Here is a 20,555-nt window from a genome sequence, read left to right on the forward strand (position 1 = left end):
CAGCACTTTGCACGCTGCTGCACCAAACCTCAGCATATCTCAAAGAACAGTCCCCTCCACAATTTGGTTTTCCAGGTTTACGTCATCAAATCCAATCTTTTGGCCCATTGGCGAAACATGCGGACCCCGTTTCAGTGGAACCCGAGGTAAATGAGTATCAGCTGAGGTACAACACTAGTACAAAGTTCCAGTTCGCCGAATGCTTCTTACCAATAATGCAACTGGGGAACACAAGCTTGCTCAAGGACAGCAACAGATTAGATTTCCTTTAACTATGTTAAAGAGCTGGGCTGTGACGACTCAAGAGTCCTAACATTACAGTGTTGAAATCTCAAGCTTGTTTAAAGGATTTATTAGAATAACTACTTGCGTCTGCGTAAATGTGTTGGAAGCAGTTCAGAGAACGTTTAATAGACTAATAGCAGGAATGGGCAGGGTGTCTTAAGGAATGGTTGGAGAGGTTAAGGTTGCATCTATGAGAGTTTACAAGAGTAAGAGTTGATTTGACTGAAACCTTTAAGATCCTGAGGAGGTATTTATTGACAGGGAGAATGTGGAGAGAATGTTTTCTCTTGCAGGAGACCCGAGAACTTGGGGGTCACTGTTTAAAAATCAGGGGTCATTCATTGAAGATGGCGCTGAGGAGAATTTGTTTCTCTGAGGGTCATGGGTCTCTGGAACTCTCTTTCGCGAAAGGTAGTGGAAGCAGAGTTTTGAATATTTTTAAGGCAGAGCGAGATAAATTTGTGATGAACAAGGGGGTGAACGATTATCTGGGGTAGGCAGAAATGTGGGGCTGAGGTTACAATTTGACCAGCCATGAACTTATCGAATGGTGAAGCAGGCTCGAAGGGCCAAGTGGCCTACTCCTGCTCTTAATCCCTCTGTACGCATGTCGAAACCAACCCTTCGCTCCCACTGTGCGTCAGCCATAGCACAGTGGGTGGCACTATCTATCACCTCTGAACCAGAAGGCCATGGGAATGAAAACTATGGGCTCATGTCCCATCCTAGTGTTGTTAGTATATATTCTAGACTGGCACTCAATGCCAATATTTATTTCTCATCATTAAAACAGATTCACAATCACATTGGGAGTGCTGCATAGTTGGGTGGTGCTGTCTTTCAGATAAGGTCTTGGTCCAGGTTTGTCATAGAATTTACAGTGCAGAAGGAGGCCATTCGGCCCATCGAGTCTGCACCGGCTCTTGGAAAGAGCACCCTACCCAAGGTCAACACCTCCACCCTAACCCCATAACCCAGTAACCCCACCCAACACTAAGGGCAATTTTGGACACTAAAGGCAATTTATCATGGCCAATCCACCTAACCTGCACATCTTTGGACTGTGGGAGGAAACCGGAGCACCCGGAGGAAACCCACGCACACACGGGGAGGATGTGCAGACTCCGCACAGACAGTGACCCAAGCCGGAATTGAACCTGGGACCCTGGAGCTGTGAAGCATTTGTGCTATCCACAATGCTACCCATTTGTGTTCCTAAAATGTCCCGTGTAACAATTTAAAGAACAGCAAGGGTGTTATTTTTCCCCCCCAGTGTCCTGGTCAATATTTGTCCCTCAACCAACATTAACAGATTAACTGGTTATTACCACATGGTCTTATTTGTGGGCTCTTGCTGTGTGCACACAAGCTGCAACGTTTCCAACATACAACAGTGAACTCTCTTCAAAAAGCACCCAGAGAGGATGAAATGTGTGATAGAAATGCAAATGTTTTTTTCTCACCTCTCTGTGCAGTCAGGCATATTGTTTTCACAGTGAATCCCATTGAAGCCTCGCGGGCACTTGCAGACATAACTGTTGACATAATCGGAGCAGTTCCCGCCATTCACACATGGGCTACTGAAGCACTCGTTTATCTCTTGCTGGCATTTGCTACCAGTGAACCCCGGCAAGCAGCTGCATGAGAACGTGTTGACACCATCTATACAGGAGCCTCCGTTTTGGCATGGATCTATGAAATTGGCACATCACACTTGCATTACTAACCAAGTCACCACCAATGTCAATGCTTTACGTGCAAGCCAGAATTCAGCACAAATAAAGGTGTTGGCCTTAGCTCAGTGGGCGGCACACTCGGTCAGAAGGTAGTGCGTTCAAGCCCCTGTCCAGGCTGACAGTTCAGTAAAATGCCATGGCCGTGGGAGTGCTGCACTGTCAGAGATGAGACATCAAACAAAGCCCCATCTGCCCTCGCAGGAGAGGATCCTGCAGCACTATTCTGAAGAGCAGCACAGGATGATGTGCTGGCCAACCTTTATTTCTCACCACTTATACAGATTCACAATCACACTGATGTTTCTGAGACCTTGCTGAATTGAATGCCAGCATTCCTACATTACAGCGGTGACTACTTTTCACAAAGTACTTTGGAACACTCCGAAGTGATGGAAGATGTGATAAAAATGCACGTTCTTTCCCGAAAACAAAGTAAACAGCCAGGTTTAGGCAACTTCTTTTCAATCAGTCTTTAAAGTACTTACTGGGTCTGCAGTCATTGACGTTTGTCTCACAGTTCACTCCAATGTAGCCAGGGAGGCACCGACACTCATAGCTCCCGGGTGTATTTTGACAAGTAGCACCATTTTTACACGGGTCAGTAACACATTCATTAATGTCCACCGAGCAATTCTGACCTGACAAGAGAAGTATGCATTATACATACGTACAGCATTTTGCAAATTAACTGACCCAAATTCCACATTCACTAAAAGCAAATTCACTGCAGGGAACAAGGAACGGCCCAAAAGGTCACATGGCTTTACAACGTTCTGTTGTATTCTTTTGTTTATTGAATGTAGGGAATGTGGGCATCACTGGCAAGCATTTGTTGCCCATCATCATTAATTACCCTTCAACTGAGTGGCTTGCTCAGCCGTTTCAGAGGCCAGTTAAGAGTTAAGATTGCTGTCACATTTAGACGAGACCAGATAAGGATGGCAGATTTCCTTCCCTAAAGGACATTAGTGAACCAGATGGGTTTTTACAACAATCGATTGATAGACAAAGTTTTAGAATCATAGAATCCCGAGAGTGTAGAAGACGGCCATTCGGCCCATCGAGTCTGCACCGGTCCTTGGAAGGAGCACCCTACTGAATAATAATCACAAGTAGACTTACATTAACACTGCAATGAAGTTACTGTGAAAATCCCCTAGTTGCCACATTCCGGCGCCTATTCGGGTACACACAGGGAGTATTCAGGATGTCCAATTCGCCTAACAGCACCTCTTTCGGGACTTGTGGGAGGAAACCGGAGTGCTGAGAGGAAACCCACGCAGACACGAGAGAACGTACAGACCCCGCACAGACAGTGACCCAGCGGGAATCGAACTTGGGCCCTAGTGCTGTGAAGCAAGAGTGCTAACCACTGTGCCACCATGCCACCCACACCTCTACCCTAACCCCACCTAACTTTTGGACACTAAGGGGCATTTATCATGGCCAATCCACCTAACCTGCACATCTTTGGACTGTGGGAGGAAACTGGAGCACCCAAGGAACCCCACGCAGACACGGGGAGAAAGTACAAACTCCGCACAGACAGGACATTAATTCCAGATTTTTATTGAATTCAAATCTCATCATCTGTCGTGGTGGGATTCAAATCCGCATCTCCAGATCTTGCCCTGGGACTCTGGATTACTAGTCCAGCAACAATACCACTGCCGCCCCTCTGCATTGCTCCACCCCTGATGAGGTTTTCAGAAGAGGTCACAAAGGGGGAGATGCAGTGCTTCAGGTGCATGAGGATTTGAGTTAAATCACGAGGACAAGTTGCACAGACTTGGCTTGTATTCCCTCAGGTTTACCGTACCAGCCTCCCCGAACAGGCGCCGGAATGTGGCGACAAGGGGCTTTTCACAGCAACTTCATTGAAGCCTACTCGTGACAATAAGCTATTATTATTATTATTATTATTAATAAGTTTAGAAGGTTGAGGGACGATCTAATTGAGGCGTTTGAAATGGTAGGGATTTGATGGGGAAAAGCTGTTTTCCCCATCAAATTGAAGAACAATATTAACACTGGAGACAGATCTTTCACGTTTCAACACAAAGGACAGCTGGAACATTCTCCCCCAAATGGCTGTGGGACGCTGAAGGATGGGGTCAACTGGAGTTTTCGAGAGCCGAGACTGACAGATTTGTGTTGAGTCAGAATACAAAGGGTTAGGGAGCAAAGGAGCTGTGATGCAGGTCAAACATGCCCGAACTGAATGTTAGAGCAGACTCGGGGTGGGGTGGTTGGGGGGGGGGGTTTTGAATGGCCTCCTCCTATTCTCAATGTATCTCACCTTGCCAATTCATTGCGCAGGAGCACATGTAATTCTCATAGTCCTCAGTTTCACTGCATGCGCCTCCATTTTCACACGGATGGGAGGAACACGGAGCAAGAAAAAACTCACAATCCTTGCCTGAAGAGAAAGGGAGGAGAGAAGAAGGAATCCATTAGAGTCAGGCACGATCCAAACTGCTGGAAAGATACCAGTGTTCTCTGTACATTGCCCCCTGCAGGGAAACCCCGTTCAAAAGAGGTTATCTGGGTACCCACATTTTAACTGGGACTATTCCCCTCGGAACAACAACGTGAAGAGGAGATTTAATAGAGATGTTCAAAATTGTGAGAGATTTGTGAGAAATTGACCATGTTCGTGAGAAACATCTGTTTCCACTAGCAAGAGAGTTGGTAACCAGTGGACAGAGCCGAGATCAGTGATGGGCAGCACAAGTGGCTAGCACTGCGGCTTCACAGTGCCAGGGTCGCAGGTTCGATTCCCCGCTGGGTCACTCTGCACGTTCCCCCCCCCCCCCCCCCCCCCCCCCCCCGTGTCCAAAGACATGCAGGTTAGGTGGATTGGACATGATAAATTGCCCTTAGTGACCAAAAAGGTTAGGAGGGGTTATTGGGTTACGGGGATGGGGTGGAAGTGAAAGCTTAAGTGGCGGTGCAGACTCGATGGGCCGAATGGCCTCTTTCAGCACTGTATGTTCTATGGATGGCCAGTGGGCAAGAGCAGGGAGAGGAGCACCAATTGAGTCACTCCTTGAAAGAGGGTTGATATAGACACAATGGGACAAATGGATTTCTGTTTGGTATGATTGTCGTAACAGGGATAACATATTTCAAATCCCAATCACATTGCGACAAGGGCCTTACGAGAAGGAGGATGTTGCTGTTGAGAGTGGGGAAGGAGAAAAAAGACAGTACTGGCTGGGAGAAAACACAGAGCTTGAAGGGTCTCTCACAATAATAGCCACATGCGGCTGGCCTTAGAAAATGGGAAATAATAAACCAGCCAAACAACAGCAACCTCAGCACAGGCACATAACAGGGCGAGAATCTAATCGGAAATATGCACAATGTACCAGAAGGTTTGAAAACAGTCTGCGAGATAACTTGGCACTGCAATGTTATAGTTTAAAAATAAATGTAATCTGCACCTTCAGAATGCTTGGGAAAGGCCGGCAGCCACCTTTCCCATCAATAAAGCCAGACTAAACCGGTCACATGCAGACTTATCTGCCTGTACAATGGAAGTATAATCAACAAATATTGTTTCAAGGGAGTTAGATAGTTGCTTGAAGTCGGGGACTGGAGAGGATAGAGAGCAAGCAGCATTAAATGGGCAGCTGTGCGGATTCAAATCCGCTGATACAGACTTGATGTGCCTGTGCTAAACGCAACTAATTAAATTTTAAAAAACACATTTGTTCACAGGATTTGGACATAAGGCCAGCATTTATTGTCCAGCCCTAATTGCCCTCGAGAGGCTGGTAGTGAGCCACCCTTTGGAATTGCAACAGTCCATATGGTGTAGGTACATTCGCAATGCTGTGAGGAAGGAAGTTCCAGGGTTTTGACCCAGCGACAATTAAGGAACAGGAGATATATTTCCAAGTCAGGAGATGCATGGCTTGGAGGCGAATGTGCGGGTGGCTGTATTTGCATGCATCTGCTGCTCTGGTCCTAAGTGTCAAGAGGCCATGGGTTTGGGAAGTGCTGTAGAAAGAGCCTTGGTGAGTTGCTGTAGTGCATCTTGTAGATGGTGCACACTGCTGCCACTGGGCATTGGTGGTGGAGGAAGTGAATGTTTGTGGTTGGGGTGGTGTCAAGTTTCTTGGAGCTGCACTCATCCAGGCAAGGGGACAGTACTCCACAGGCTTCGTGGAGGCAGGAACTGAGTTACCCCCTGCAGAATTCCTCGTCTATGGCCTGTTCTTATATAGCCATAGCATTTATATGACTGGTCCAGTTCCCTTTCTGGCTAACTGTATCTCCCAGGATGTTGATAGGGGGGTATTCAGTGAGGGTAATGTCACTGACTGTCAAGAGGAGATGGTTAGATTCTCTCTTGCTGGAGATGGTCATTGCCAGACACAAATGTTACTTGACACTTTTCAGCCCAAGAATGTTGTCCAGGTCTTGCCGCATGTGGACACAAGCTGCTTCAGTATCCAAGGAGTCACGAATGATGTTGAACATTGTGCAAACATCAGTGAATATCCCCATTTCTGTCTGACGTTATGATGGCGAGAAGGTCATTTATGGAGCAGCTGAAGATGGTTGAGCCTCGGACATTACTCTGAGGAACTCCTGCAGCAGTGTCCAGAGACTGAGATGACAGACTTCCAACAACCGAAGGTCTCAAGCTTAACAGGGACAACAGAATGCCAATCATGGCTCAGTGGGTAACACTTATCTGAGTGAGAAGGTTGACCAGGAATTTGAGCACATTATCCAGGCTGAAACTCCCAGTACAATACTGAATGGGTGCTGCTCTGCCAGAGATACCACCATTTGGATGAAACATTAAACTGAGACCTTGTCCATCTCTCAGGTAGATATAAACGGTCTCAAGGCATCATCATAGAATGGTTACAGCACAGAAGGAGACCATTCAACCGGTCTTGTCCATGCCAGCTCTCTGTAAGAGTAACTAAGTAAATCCCACTCCCCTGCCTTTTCTCCAATTTTTTTTTCTATTCCGATAATTAACATTAGAATCTGTTCATTATTACATTGTTCTTTAAGGGACAGCGCTGGTATGATTTCCCAACCTCAATGAAACATTTTATTGGCTGCAAAACATTTCAGGACGGCCTACGGTCATGACAGGGACTATAAAACCAGAAGTCTTTCCCTGGTCAACCAGTGAATAGAGCTACAAGCCGGTTACATCAAATGCCCCAGTGTGCACCCACTGTCCTTGCTAAAACAGCTGATAACATCGGAGTCTGAAGCACTGCGGTGCAAGCATCGACTTTGATGCCAGTGAAGAGGGGGAGAAAAGATGAAATCAGCCATGCTTCCCATTATCCTGATACTGAATAATTGAGGATCTATAATTACTGGATTTTACATTGTCCTTAATTGACCACCATGCATTTGTGCCCTGGCATATTTAAAAAAAAGTTCTTTCCTCGCCCTATCCAAGTATTATTATCCTCTTCACATGCAATCAGTTAACTAAACATAACGTCTTTTTGATTTACAAAGCAGAAGTAAATTCATATTTTGTGCGACAATTGGATCATTGGCATTAGTGCCTAGCTAGAAGGCCCCTCTCTAACCCCAGGCATTTACCTGTGCTGGCTGGCGCCCTGCCCTACCCTGCAAAACATAAAATACCCCTGGCCTGTACCATCTCTTACACCTCCACCACAAAGAGTTTCCAGTATATTTACAGAACTGAATTTAGTTCACGCACAGTAAAACTACTGAAAATGGACCAGGAATTTGAGACTGTTTGATGTGGAAATTTGATACTTATGGGCCTGGCCTGTTAATCAGGCAATAACTCAAAAAGGGTGCTATGGCATATCACTTCGCTTCTGGCAGCAGGCGAGGCTGAATTCTGAAACAGATACCCGTGCACTCAAACCCACAATAAGTACACACCTCCTTGGAACACGGACCTTTAAAGTTATTTAATGTGTGGCCTCCGTTCATTGCTCACCACTGATTCTCAGGCACATTGTAGGAGAAACTAGTCAGCAGCTCCCATCTCACCTGCAAAAAGACCACCCATGATGCCCCTTTGTCTTTTTGACTCTTACCAGTATATGGGAGGGAGCAGGTGCAGTAGTAGGCATTCACTCCATCAACGCAGCCTCCTTTGTTCAGACAGGGGTTTGACGCACATTCATTTATGTTGATTTGACAGTCGAAACCTCAAGATTCAGAAAAGAGAGGGAAAGAACATTATTCCTTTTTCACGTTTGCTGGTACTCCGATGGATGTTAGTTTTAGGCAATGAAAACGTTGGCATTTCAGACAACAAGACCAGGAAATCCCAACTGAGGCCTGACACAGGCAGTGTGTGTACAGGTTAAAAAGCCCAATACTCGGCAGCACGGTGGCTCAGTGGGTTAGCCCTGTAGCCTCACGGCGCTGAGGTCCCAGGTTCGATCCCGGCTCTGGGTCACTGTCCGTGTGGAGTTTGCACATTCTCCCCGTGTTTGCGTGGGTTTCGCCCCCACAACCCAAAGATGTGCAGGGTAGGTGGATTGGCCACACTAAATTGCCCCTTCATTGGAAAAAATTAATTGGGTACTCTAAATTTTTTTTTTTTTTTAAAGCCCAATACTCTGCTCCAATAATGTGCCTATGGCCAAACATCAGACAACCACTGCACATTGCATCATTGTGACATTTTCCCCCTCATTTCCGCATCAGGTTCCAGAGGCTTTGACGAGCAAGGCTGACAACTGATAGCGCAGTTGGGCCATCTCGGTAATGTGGACCCATGTCTAGAAGGGATTATCACTGGCTCCACACCCTGGAACTTCCAAACAAAAAGCATTGATCGGCACACCATCCACATGCCTAACTATTCACACCTTCCACCACCAGCACACTACACATGCAGTGTGCGTGTGAGTTACAGGAAATACTGCAGGAGCCCATTAAGACTTCTACACCTCTGGAACACAAACTCCACAACCTTGAAGGGCAAGTACACCGAACACATGGAAACACCACCACCTCCAAGCTCCCCTCCAAGTCACACACACCATTTGGACTTGGAAATGTATTGCCATTCCTTCATCATTGCCCAGTCAAAATCCTGGGACTCCCCTCCCTCACAGTACTGCGGGAGTTGCTCACCACATAGGCTGCAGCGATTTAAGGTAGTGGTGAGAAGGAAAACTAGGGCAGGGAAATAAACACCAGTCTTGCCAGCAATGTCCACATTCCAAGAATAAATAATTAACAAAAAAGCTGAATGGCCCCCTTGTACGCTGCATATTTCTAACTAGGACAGTGCAGTTCTGCATTATCAGAATTAGCAACTTCACTGCTCAGCTTCGAGCACAACGTCTCTTATGGCTTTCACCCGTTCAAAGGTTTCCTGCTCCACTCTCACCTTTAAATCCCTTCATGCATGTGCACTTGTAGCCATTGATTAGGTTCTCACAGGTTCCCCCGTGCTGACAAGGGTTCGACTCGCACTCGTCTTTGTCCACATCGCAGTTTAGTCCTGCCCAACCAGCTTCACATACACACTGGTAACTGCAAAAACAAAATAAAAGCAGAGAAAATGCTGACAACAGGTAAGGCACGACTCACATGGGTTTAATCAAAAACTTCCTTCATTTCACACTGTCAAAGGCAGGGAGGTCCTGTAAATTAATTGACAGTTTAAAAAAAACACTAAACTCCACATCGCTCGAGTCCAGGTTGAAACTTCAGTGCAGTATGAAAGAAGTGCTGCATTATCAGCAGTGCCCTCTTTTAGACGAAGCATTAAGCCGAGGCTCTGTCTGACTGGGCAGGTATGCATGAAAGATTTTTGAAGGGCTAATATTTATCCCTCAATCCACATTACTTAAACAGATTAACTGGTTATTATCTCGCTGGTGTTTGTCGGAGCTTGCTGTGTGGCAATTTGTTGCTGTGCTTGCTATATTACAACAGTGACTACAGCTGGAGTTCTTAGAATAAGTTGTCTGTCCAAGTTGTTTTTTCAAATTCCTAGGGCGGGATTCTCCGTCCCGCCACACCAGTTTTCCAGTGCGACGCGCCTCTGCCAGCAGCGGGATTCTCCGGCCTGCCAGCCGGCCAATGGGGTTTGCCATCGTGGGCACCCCCATGCCGTTGGAAAATCCAGGGGCTTGAGTGCGCTGCCGGTGAAACGGGAGGATCCCGCCGATAGACAATCTAACCCTAATCCCTGAAGAATTTCCATCATTATAAAAACACTGTTTTATGTGTGGTGACAAGCCATTTTTGCTGTGAAGAGACCATGTTGGGGAGGGAGTGTACAACATAAACATATCACACTGGAACTAATTTGTACAGCACGTGTTAACATTTAATTCTACCCATTATGTGTACTGAATTGTGTTGAACAAGCTAGCCTACCCGTTTACTGCACTTAAAAATTACAATTCTGACATTCAATTCAATTGCATTTGGGCAAAGGGAAAACAGAGAACACACCATGGCGTGAATTTTTTGTATGGCGGGGGTTCAATTCCCACCATCTGAAGAGTCGGTGGGGAACATATCCGGCCGATTCCGGCAAAAAATTTATTGTCCAATGATTTATGCTCAGGAGGAAGGCTCGTCTTAGAGAGCTGCCAGCCAATCTGACTTAAGGGGAGGTCACCACCAGTTAGAAAGGGTTTCTGATGGAGACACCCTCGCCCCACCTCCTGCCAAAGATCTAGGCCGGGATTCTCCCCTACCCAATGGGGCGGGGGGTCCCGGCAGGACGGAGTGGCATGAACGACTCCGGCGTCAGGCTTCCCCAAAGGTGCGGATTTCTCCACACCTTTAGGGGCCAAGCCCTCACATTGAAGGGGCAGGCCTGCGATGGAGTGGCTCCCGCTCCGTTGGCCGGCGCGAACGGCCTTTGGCGCTCCACCAGCCGGGGCCGAAAGGCCTTCGCCGGCCGGCGGAAGTCTGCGCATGCACCGATGCGTCAGCGGCTGCTGACATCATACCGGCGCATGCGCAGGGAAGGGGGTCTCTTCCGCCCCCGCCATGGTGAAGGCCATGGCGGGACGGAAGAAAAAGAGTGCCCCCACGGCACAGGCCCACCCGCCGATCGGTGGGCCCCGACCGCGGGCCAGGCCACCGCGGTGGCACCCCCCCCCCGGGTCAGATCGCCCCGTGTGCGCCCCCCCCCCCCCCAAAGGACCTTGGAGCCCACCCGCGCCGCCAAACCCGCCTGTACCAGAGGTGGTTTAAACCACGCCGGCGGGAAAGGCCTGTCAGCGGCGGGACTTCCGCCCATCGCGGGCTGGAGAATTGCCGCGGTGGTCCGCCGACCGGCGCAATTCCCGTCCCCGACGAATCTCAGGGGGGGGCGGAGAATTCGGGACGCGGCGGGGGCGGGATTGACGCCGGCACCGGGTGATTCTCCGACCCCCCGGGGAGGTCGGAGAATTCCGCCCCAAACTTCTTTTCTTTCCAACCTGCCCCCATGGAGGTTCAATATTCCCGCCAATGTATGAATTGAAACTGGGTGAGACACGGCCCTTCAGTGGCCATTAATTGGCCACTGAAGGACCTCAATTAGGGCAAGGACAGATTACCCATCTGAGGCCTTGCCCACTCCAACATAAAATCATTGTGCAGTGTTGGCGAACACGGACCCGGAAGGAATCCCGATCCTGCAATCTTATACCACCAGCCTGCCAAAAAACCCACCAGTGGTAAAGTTCAGGCCCAGGCTAAATAAAAAAAACCAGGTGGGAGTTCCTGGCTTCAAGTTATGAGCTCCTGGTGCGTATTCGCAGAAATCCAATAACTCACTTTTACCCTCAAATGTTCACTCATATTGCAATTTAGTTTGTAACCTCAGACACTTATTCTCCATTTACAATCCCTCTAATTCAATGAGCCATGCCAATCCACGCTTTCAAGTGACCACATTTGTGCAGGTCAGCTGGACGAGGCCATTCAACAAAATAGCCAAGACTCTCTGTATCCAAAATTCAGCAACATTTCAGATTTCCATCCGCGGCCATTACCCCGTGCAGCCTCCTTTATCTGCATACCAGCCTTTGACAACAGCCACAACCGTTTTTTTTTTAAAAAGCATGTTGAAAGTCAAATGCAGCTATCTTTAAAAAGCAGAGAAAGAACAAAGATGGAAAAAAACTATGGAAGCTGACCTGTTTACGCCGTCCACACATCTGCCATGAATACAAGGGCTGCTCTTGCACTCATCCACTTCTGATATACAGTGGGGATCGTGATAGCCCTCAGGGCAGCGGCACACAAAGCCGTTGATTTTATCAATGCATGTGCCGCCATTGTGGCACGGATTGGACTCACATTCATCAATGTCGACGTTGCACATGGGACCTGTGGACAGGAACACAAATATATTTGAACTCGCAAGCCCAGCATCGCACAGTGCTTCCCGCAGACACAGAGACCCACAATCTCCCCACCACCACACGACACACCCCCCCCCCCCCACCCCCCCCCCAACTCAGTTACCTACCCATGCCAATTATCATAGAATCATAGAATTTACAGTGCGGAAGGAGGCCATTCGGCCCATCTAGTCTGCACCAGCTCTTGGAAAGAGCACCCTACCCAAGGTCAACACCTCCACCCTATCCCCATAACCCAGTAACTCCACCCAACACTAAGGGCAATTTTGGACACTAAGGGCAATTTGTCATGGCCAATCCACCTAACCTGCACATCTTTGGACTGTGGGAGGAAACCAGAGCACCCGGACGAAACCCACGCACACACGGGGAGGATGTGCAGTCTCCGCACAGACAGTGACCCAAGCCGGAATCGAACCTGGGATCCTGGAGCTGTGAAGCAATTGTGCTATCCACAATGCTACCGTGCTGCCCAATAGAATTTAGAATTTACAGTGCAGAAGGAGGCCATTTGGCCCATCGAGTCTGCACCGGCCCTTACAAAGAGCAACCCACTCAAGCCCACGTATCTACCCTATCCCGCAACCCCCACTTAGCCTTTTTGGACACATGGCCAATCCACCTAACCCACACAAGGAACAGGTGTCAAGTGGGAATTCATTTGGCAGGGTTCAACACAGGAAACCAAAACTGGTGAAGGATTTAACTTTTAAAATAAAACAAAACACCACTCAAAGAAGCCTATTAAGTACACATATTCGGTTAGTCTCTAATTAAAGGGTTGCGGCTACAAACTTTTCTTTTGTCAGCTTGATGGATCTGACTTGAACTCCTGTCAAAGCACACTGCCTGAGCACCTGTTAGCTCCGCCCAAACTTTAGAGACCGTCGGGGGAAGATTTCCTCTGTGCTTTGAGGAATGAAATTGTAAACCTGTTTATAATGAATAGGTTTATGAATTCACTGCACAGAGGAACTCACTTTCCACCTCACCCCCAATCATCCCTTCAAAAACAGCAAGTTCGTTGATTACTGCCCAGGTAGTTGTCAGCAACATTGAAAAGAAAAATCAGTCAGAAACGAGTTGGATGTGGAATGGGTTCTGAGGGAGATTGCACAGAACAGCAGAACCCACGGGTGTTTTTTTTTAAATAGCGTGGCAAGTGAATTAGGAGAGTGAAACGTGTTTCTTCATTTTCCAGTCTCCAGATACCACCTTCCTTTTGGCTTAGCTCGGTATGGGCAGCACGGTAGCACAAGTGGATAGCACTGTGGCTTCACAGCGTCAGGGTCCCAGGTTAGATTCCCCGCTGTGTCACTGTCTGTGCGGAGTCTGCACGTTCTGCCAGTGTCTGCGTGGGTTTCCTCCGTGTGCTCCGGTTTCCTCCCACAGTCCAAAGACGTGCAGGTTAGGTGGATTGGCCATGCTAAATTGCCCCTCGTGGCCAAAAAGGTTAGGTGCAGTTATTGGGTTAGGGTGGAAGTAAGGGCTTAAGTGGGTCAGTGCAGACTCCATGGGCCGAATGGCCTCTTCTGCCTGTATGTTCTATGTAAAGAGACCATTTGAATAGGCATTGTACACCAAATAGTTATTACTTAACAAAATAAGATAATTATTTAGTCGAACAAGAAAATAGATTTGGAATTGCATTTAGCATCAGTAACTGGCTCTCCAGTGCAACCATGTTCTATGTTCTATTCTTTTGCTGCATTCATGCCTTATACTCAGATCCATGACAGTGCTGAAATCCCATCACAATCTTTTTTTTTCACCCGATCTCTGATCTTTTCCATGTCAAGTGTCAGCTGTGTCTTTGCAGTAACATTTTCACCTGAGTCAGGAGGTTGAGAATACAAGTTCCCTCCCCTACGATGACAGCGAATCGAGGTTGACACCCGTGTGTTCGTGTATGCTGCACTAGCAGAGGTGAAACTTTCAGATGAGTTGCTAAACCAAGACCCCATCTGCCTTCTTGAGCATAATGCAAAGGATCCTGGGACATTGTTTCAAGAAGAGTAGGGGGGAGTTTCCCTCTTGTCGTCGTCAATACATATTCCTCAACTTATAATGGAACATATGGGCATATTAAATGCTGTTTGTGGGAGCTTGCCGTATGCAAATTGGCCGTCGTGTTTCCAAAATTGGAAAAGTGACTATAGTTCAAGTACATTTAATTTGGCTGCAAGGCACTTTGGGAACTCACATCATGAAAGGCGCTGTGTTAATGAAAGTTCTTTCTTCTGCCGAGTTGTTAAGACAAGTCTTTTAAATGCAACGATTTGCCTGGGGCTCTCGCCTTCGAATTAAATTTGAATCTCTGGAGTATGAATAATGGTTGAAATTGAAACTGAGCCTTCACTAAATCCATGAGCTCACTAAATGATTTGGAGTCGGGTGCGCTTGGGGCTGTGAATAAAGCTATAGGTCCGAGCTCCAAGCAAACTGATGCACCTGTGGTGATTATCCATTTAAGGCCAACACAGCAGAGTAAGCGTCACCTGGCCAGGGTTACTAATCGGGGCTCAGCATGGAATCACCCCACGGAGAGGCTCCGAGACGGAGACATTTTGGGAGCGAGCTACATCTGTGTGGCTGCTGTACAATTCTCATTCATAAATATATTTTGTGTTCACTTATGAAGTCTGTGAAAGTGCATTTTTACACCTTGGTTGACCGATGACTTTCCGATCATAACTTAGCACTGCACTGCTTTATTAAAATGTCTTCTTTTGTGACAATAAAGACATGCAGCCTCCTTCAATCAACATGATTAAGGAGTGTGGTTACCTCCACATCAGGAACATTTCACTTCAAGCATTATTGACTGACTGTCTATTCTGTTCCTTTTTGTTTTGTTGGTGGCTAAAATTGATCCTGCTTCAAATGCTTTGGCAGTTTTGGCACCAAGGCTGGTTGAAGTTTCCTGCCCAAACTGGTGAAATGTGCTCCCTGCAGCTCTTGTGCACCTGTTTCAGCATTTTCCATGGCCAGGACTATCTCCATTGCTCACTTAAAAGTTATGTCGACCTCTGCAAGCAATCTGCGTTGAACAGGGTCATTGTCCATGCCACTGAGACTAACCTATCCCGTAACATGCCCTCGAGGATGGCTCCAAAATCACAATACTCCGGTAATTGCTTCAGTTTAGCCATGTCAATCATAATCAACTCGCCTGGGGCTCTCACGTTCGATTTCAATTAGAATCTCTAGAATATGACTGATGGTTGAGATTGCAATTGAGCTTTCACTAAATCCACGAGCTCACTAAATGATTTGGAGTTGGGCGCGCTTGCGGCTGTAAGACTGCGATTAAGATTATAGGTCTGAGTTCCACGCTTTGGCGAATTACTTTGCGTTTTGCCTTTTCCCCTGTTTTTTTTGCTTGGAAATAATGCCCAAGGCGTTCCATGCATTGTGTGCAATCAGTCCTCTGTGGAGGAGTCAAATGGGTCTATCAGCTCAAAGAGAGGCATTCTGGTGTGTTCTTTTATTCAGACTTCGATTAAAACAAGATATTCACAGGTGTAGGGCCAAAGGCAGTATCAGGATAATTTCTTATCGGCGCGAGATGTAAAGATGCACTTTCACAGACTTCATTAGTGAACATAACGGTATTTATTAATAAGAGTTGCACAGCAGCTGAATGGGCTGTAGCCAACTTCTAAAATGTCTCCGCCTCAGAGCCTCTCTCACTATGGGGTGATCCCACATTCTGAGTCCTGATTGGTCACCCAGGTCAGGTGACCATTACCATGTTGCCCTGAAAGGGCAATCACGATAGCACCCAAAATGAATGTGGGGTACATTGGAAGGCATGGTCTCCAAAACTGAAACCAAGAAAAAACGATCACACACAGAGCATTCCACAGTTAAGAAAGAATATTTCCACAGCCATTATGTCAGGTTCACCAGCGAATGATCATATAAAGCTGGCGTGGAGTACTTAATTCCATTGCTAAATATATTCCTAACACCCTTGATGCTTTAAAGTTGTTTAAAATGATGCATGTGTGACTTGGGGCAAGTTGAGCACCAGCTGGAAAGTAGGGCCACAAGTTGTGCCAACAGTGGCAGCCCATGTCTATATTGTGTTGCTTTTATGGGACCAGATCCTACCTGTATAGCCAGGACTGCAGACACAGTCGTACCGATTGATACCATCTTGGCAGCTTCCATAGTCACAAGGATTGCTTGCACAGTCATCGTGGTTAATCTCACAATTGATACCTGCAGGATCATTCAAATTTGAGATTTATTTAACACTTGCTGTTCTGCAATGCTGCATTCAACAAGGTCAAATGATGCAATGGCAACAAAACTAATCATTCAAGGCGAGGCGTCTCGGTGGCACAGTGGTTAGCACTGCTGCGTAACCCGGGTTCAATTAGCAGCATAATGAACGATTCTGTACTTCCAAATGTAAGTTATGTCAGATAACACACGCCAAGTACCAGTGATTACAGGTCTACAGGTGGCAGCGGGAGTTATAATTTGTTTATTCATCAGCATGGATTAATTGGAACGCAGCTCCACACCACTCACGAGGCTGGACACCATCCAGCACAAAGCAACCCACGCTTGATTGGCATCCCTTCCCTCACTTAATTTCCACAACCACCAGTGCACAGTGGCAGCTGTGTGTACTTTAATAAGGACACGGGGAGCAACACCGAGTGAAATAAGAAACAAGATTTACTTACAAAAACAATATGTATACTGCCCGGTAGACCCCTACCTGATTCTCCTCTAGTCGATGCCTTACTGGCCGACCTTTCATATGGAGATACCCCACCCTTAGCGGGGGAGCTGGTAGCTCGTATTCCCCAACAAGCACGAGGAAGAAAAGCATTCCCATCTCATCGGTCCTGTGTGGGATATTACATGTACCATCCGCCAGACGGACTGCAGCAATTCACCAATGCGCTTTGGACAACCCTTCCAAATCCATAACCTCGACCACCAAGGAGGACAAGAGCAGCAGATGCATGGAACACCACCACCTGGAAGTTCCCCTCCAAGTCACCTACCATGTATTGTCGTTTCTTCAAAATCCTGGAACTCCCTTCCTAACAGCACTTGCCATGGTTCAAGGTGATAACTCACCAGCACATTCTCAAGGACAATTAGAGATGGGCAATGCCCATGCCCCGAGTAGAATAAAAGAAAATCTTTAATAATTAACCATAGAGCACCAAGACACATCCCCCCCAACTTAACGAGGGGTTAACTGTGGTCAATGGCAGACTATTACCAATTTTCTGAACGTTTTTCCTGGACTAAAACTGGACCATTTCTTCCAACTTGCTACTTGCCTGAGGTTCCAACTGGACAGCGGCATTTGTAATTGTTCACACGGTCCTGACAAGTGCCTCCATTCTGGCAGGGCTGACTCTGGCATTCGTCAATCTGCTCGCTGCAGATTGGACCCTTGTAGCCAACTGTGCAGTTGCAGGTATACCCGGCTATTCCATCCTCACACGTTCCATAGTGGCAGGGGTCTGGGATGCAGTCATTTTCGTTAGTCTCACAATTAGTCCCCGTAAAGCCTTTCAATCAATGGAGAGGGGAAAGAGTAAGAGGGAAAGGAAAAAATAAACGTCTTTAATCTTCTCACCTATTTTAGTTTCCTTCCCGCTATTTTTACCTGTTTAAAGAGTTTCTACAATTACAAATGTCAATCGCTAAAATTTCACATCCCATAAAATCTTCTAGAACTAGTATTCATTCCTGTGTGATTTCCTGCAATTAGCTGTGCCCTGTTATTTTTCCTATCCAGGAACCTGCACCCCCTTTCAGACCACCAAATATATTAGTCACCAACAAAAGGTCAACCAACTGATCAAAAATAAAAGCGAAGGAGTACATGACAGGATTGTTGCAAAACTTTGCTTTGGGAAAGCAGAGTCGGGGAGAGGGCGGGCTGGCGCTGCCAAATTTTAGCACTATTACTGGGTGGCTAATATAGCCATGATCAGGAAGTGGGTGGTGGGGAGGGGTCGGCATGGGTGCGTATGGAGGCGGCTTCATGTCAGGGCACCAGCTTGGGGGCATTGGTAACTGCGCCTCTGCCGTTCCCGCCGGCATAGTACTCCACCAGTCTAGTGGTGGTGGCGGCCCTGAGAGTTTGGGGTCAGTGGAGGCGGCATGTGGGAGCAGTGGGAGCATCGGTCTGGGCCCCAATCTGTGATAATCACCGGTTTGCCTGGGGAGTATGGACGGGGGGTTCCGGTTATGGCGGAGAGCGGTGATTGAGAGGATGGGGGATATTTTCATCGAGGGGAGCTTTCCGAGTACGAGAGCATTGGAGGAAAAGTTTGGGTTGGCGAGGGGAAACAAATTCAGGTTTCTGCAGGTGCGGGACTTCCTACGTAAACAGGCGTCAACCTTCCCACTCCTACCACTAAGGGGATTCAGGACAGGATAGTTTCCAGAGGGTGGGTAGGAGCAGGGAGCGTCTCGGACATTTATAAGGCACTTATGCGGTCGGAGGAGATGCAGACTGAGGAGTGGGAGGAGGAGCTCGGAGGTGAAATAGAGGATGGTCTATGGTCAAACGCGTTGAGTAGGGTCAACACATCCGCAATATGCACCAGGCTCAGCCTGATACAATTTAAGGTCGTTCACCGGGCTCACATGACAGTGGCCCAGATGAGCAGATTCTTTGGGGTGGAGGACAGGTGCACAAAATGTGTGGGAGGACCAGCGAACCATGTCCACATGTTTTGGGCATGTCCAAAGCTTATGGGATTTTGGCAGGGGTTTGCGGACGTCATGTCCACGGTGTTAAAAACAAGGGTGGCGCTGAGTCCAGAGGTGGCGATTTTCAAAGTGTCGGAAGATCCGGGAATCCAGGAGGAGAAAGAGGCAGATGTTCTGGCCTTTGCTTCCCTGGTAGCCCCGAGATGGATTCTATTAGCTTGGAGGGACTCAAAGCCCCCGATATCGGAGACCTGGCAATCGGACATGGCTAGCTTTCTCTGTTTGGAGAAAATCAAGTTCGCCTTGAGGGGCGGGGGAGTAGTTTAGATTAGAGTAGGGGGTTAATAAGGATAGGACCTATACGAGAGGTAAATGGCTTTTGCGCTATGTTTATGGTTTCATGTATATTGTTTATTTTGTTGTTGTTACTATACGAATAATACCTCAATAAAATGTTTATTTTAAAAAAAGATAACTTTGCTTTGGGAACGTAGTGTAGCACACCTAAAGCTAAGGCTGCATCTTGTGTGCTGGCTTCGAAAGCAACAGTGGTCACTGTGCCGGGCAGCAAGGGCTGACTGAACCGCTGAGGGATCCCCAAGCCAAAACAAAAGAAAACAGTCTGGCAGTGCAACAGTTAAAAGCGAGTGTGGGAAAGTTATTTTATTTCAGGAGTGTCCCAAGGACAAGTAACCTAATGCTGAATTGTGCTGCGAGGTAGCATTAATTATCAATTGGCTGAAAGCTCGAGTAAAGCGGAGGAGGAATCTACTTCAGCAGCAAAGCAGAAATTCTAGTTTCTGTCAGGATATCGATGATGAGGGCAGCCGGGTGGCGCAGTGGGTTGGCCCTGCTGCCTCACGGCACTGACGTCCCAGGTTCGATCCCGGCTCTGGTCATTGTCCTTGTGGAGTTTACACATTCTCCCAGTGTTTGCGTGGGTTTCCCCCCCCACAACCCAAAGATGTGCAGGTTAGGTGGATTGGCCACGCTAAACTGCCCCTTAATTGGAAAAAATTAATTGGGTACACTAATTTTAGAAAAAAAAAGAATATCAATGATGATTCAGGGACTGGCTGAGTGTGGAATCTGAACCGCCAGATGTTAAACATTTGAAGAGTTGTTGCTGAGCAGCGTTTGCCTTCGCATAATATTTGGGGAGGGGGCGATATGACAGAGGGGAATTGGATGTTGACGGCCAGAAAAAGGTGGGGTAATCCCAAGAAAATTTGACTATTAGAATTTTCCTGGAGTGTAAACTTTCAACTACTGCAGATGTTTAGTTTCACTTCCTTTTTTTGTTGTTCACCACCAACCAGTTTTACCTTCGCTGCATTCGCATTCAAAGGCATTCGGACGATCAATACACTTGGCTCCATGCTGGCATGGTGTGCTGGCACACTCATCAATGTCAATCTGGCACATACTCCCGGTAAAACCTACAAACATATACACACACACACAAAAACATTGAAGC

At 47.3% G+C, this 20,555-nt stretch overlaps 1 protein-coding gene across 2 annotated transcripts in view; it reads right to left on the minus strand.

The window, feature by feature from the left end:
* The window catches only part of LOC119964926 (neurogenic locus notch homolog protein 2-like), a 183,311-nt gene that overhangs the window by 53,865 nt on the left and 108,891 nt on the right, over window positions 1-20,555 (minus strand). For both annotated transcript variants that reach the window (XM_038795110.1, XM_038795109.1), the window contains exons 10-18: window positions 20,404-20,517; window positions 17,692-17,925; window positions 16,496-16,606; window positions 12,152-12,344; window positions 9,394-9,539; window positions 8,084-8,197; window positions 4,321-4,440; window positions 2,507-2,659; window positions 1,749-1,977 (exon numbers count right to left, since the gene is read on the minus strand). In XM_038795110.1, coding sequence (XP_038651038.1) covers window positions 1,749-1,977; window positions 2,507-2,659; window positions 4,321-4,440; window positions 8,084-8,197; window positions 9,394-9,539; window positions 12,152-12,344; window positions 16,496-16,606; window positions 17,692-17,925; window positions 20,404-20,517 — 1,414 coding nt within the window. The remainder of the gene's footprint in view (window positions 1-1,748; window positions 1,978-2,506; window positions 2,660-4,320; window positions 4,441-8,083; window positions 8,198-9,393; window positions 9,540-12,151; window positions 12,345-16,495; window positions 16,607-17,691; window positions 17,926-20,403; window positions 20,518-20,555) is intronic.

This window comes from Scyliorhinus canicula, chromosome 4, assembly GCF_902713615.1.
Source record: "Scyliorhinus canicula chromosome 4, sScyCan1.1, whole genome shotgun sequence".
Taxonomy (NCBI): domain Eukaryota; kingdom Metazoa; phylum Chordata; class Chondrichthyes; order Carcharhiniformes; family Scyliorhinidae; genus Scyliorhinus; species Scyliorhinus canicula.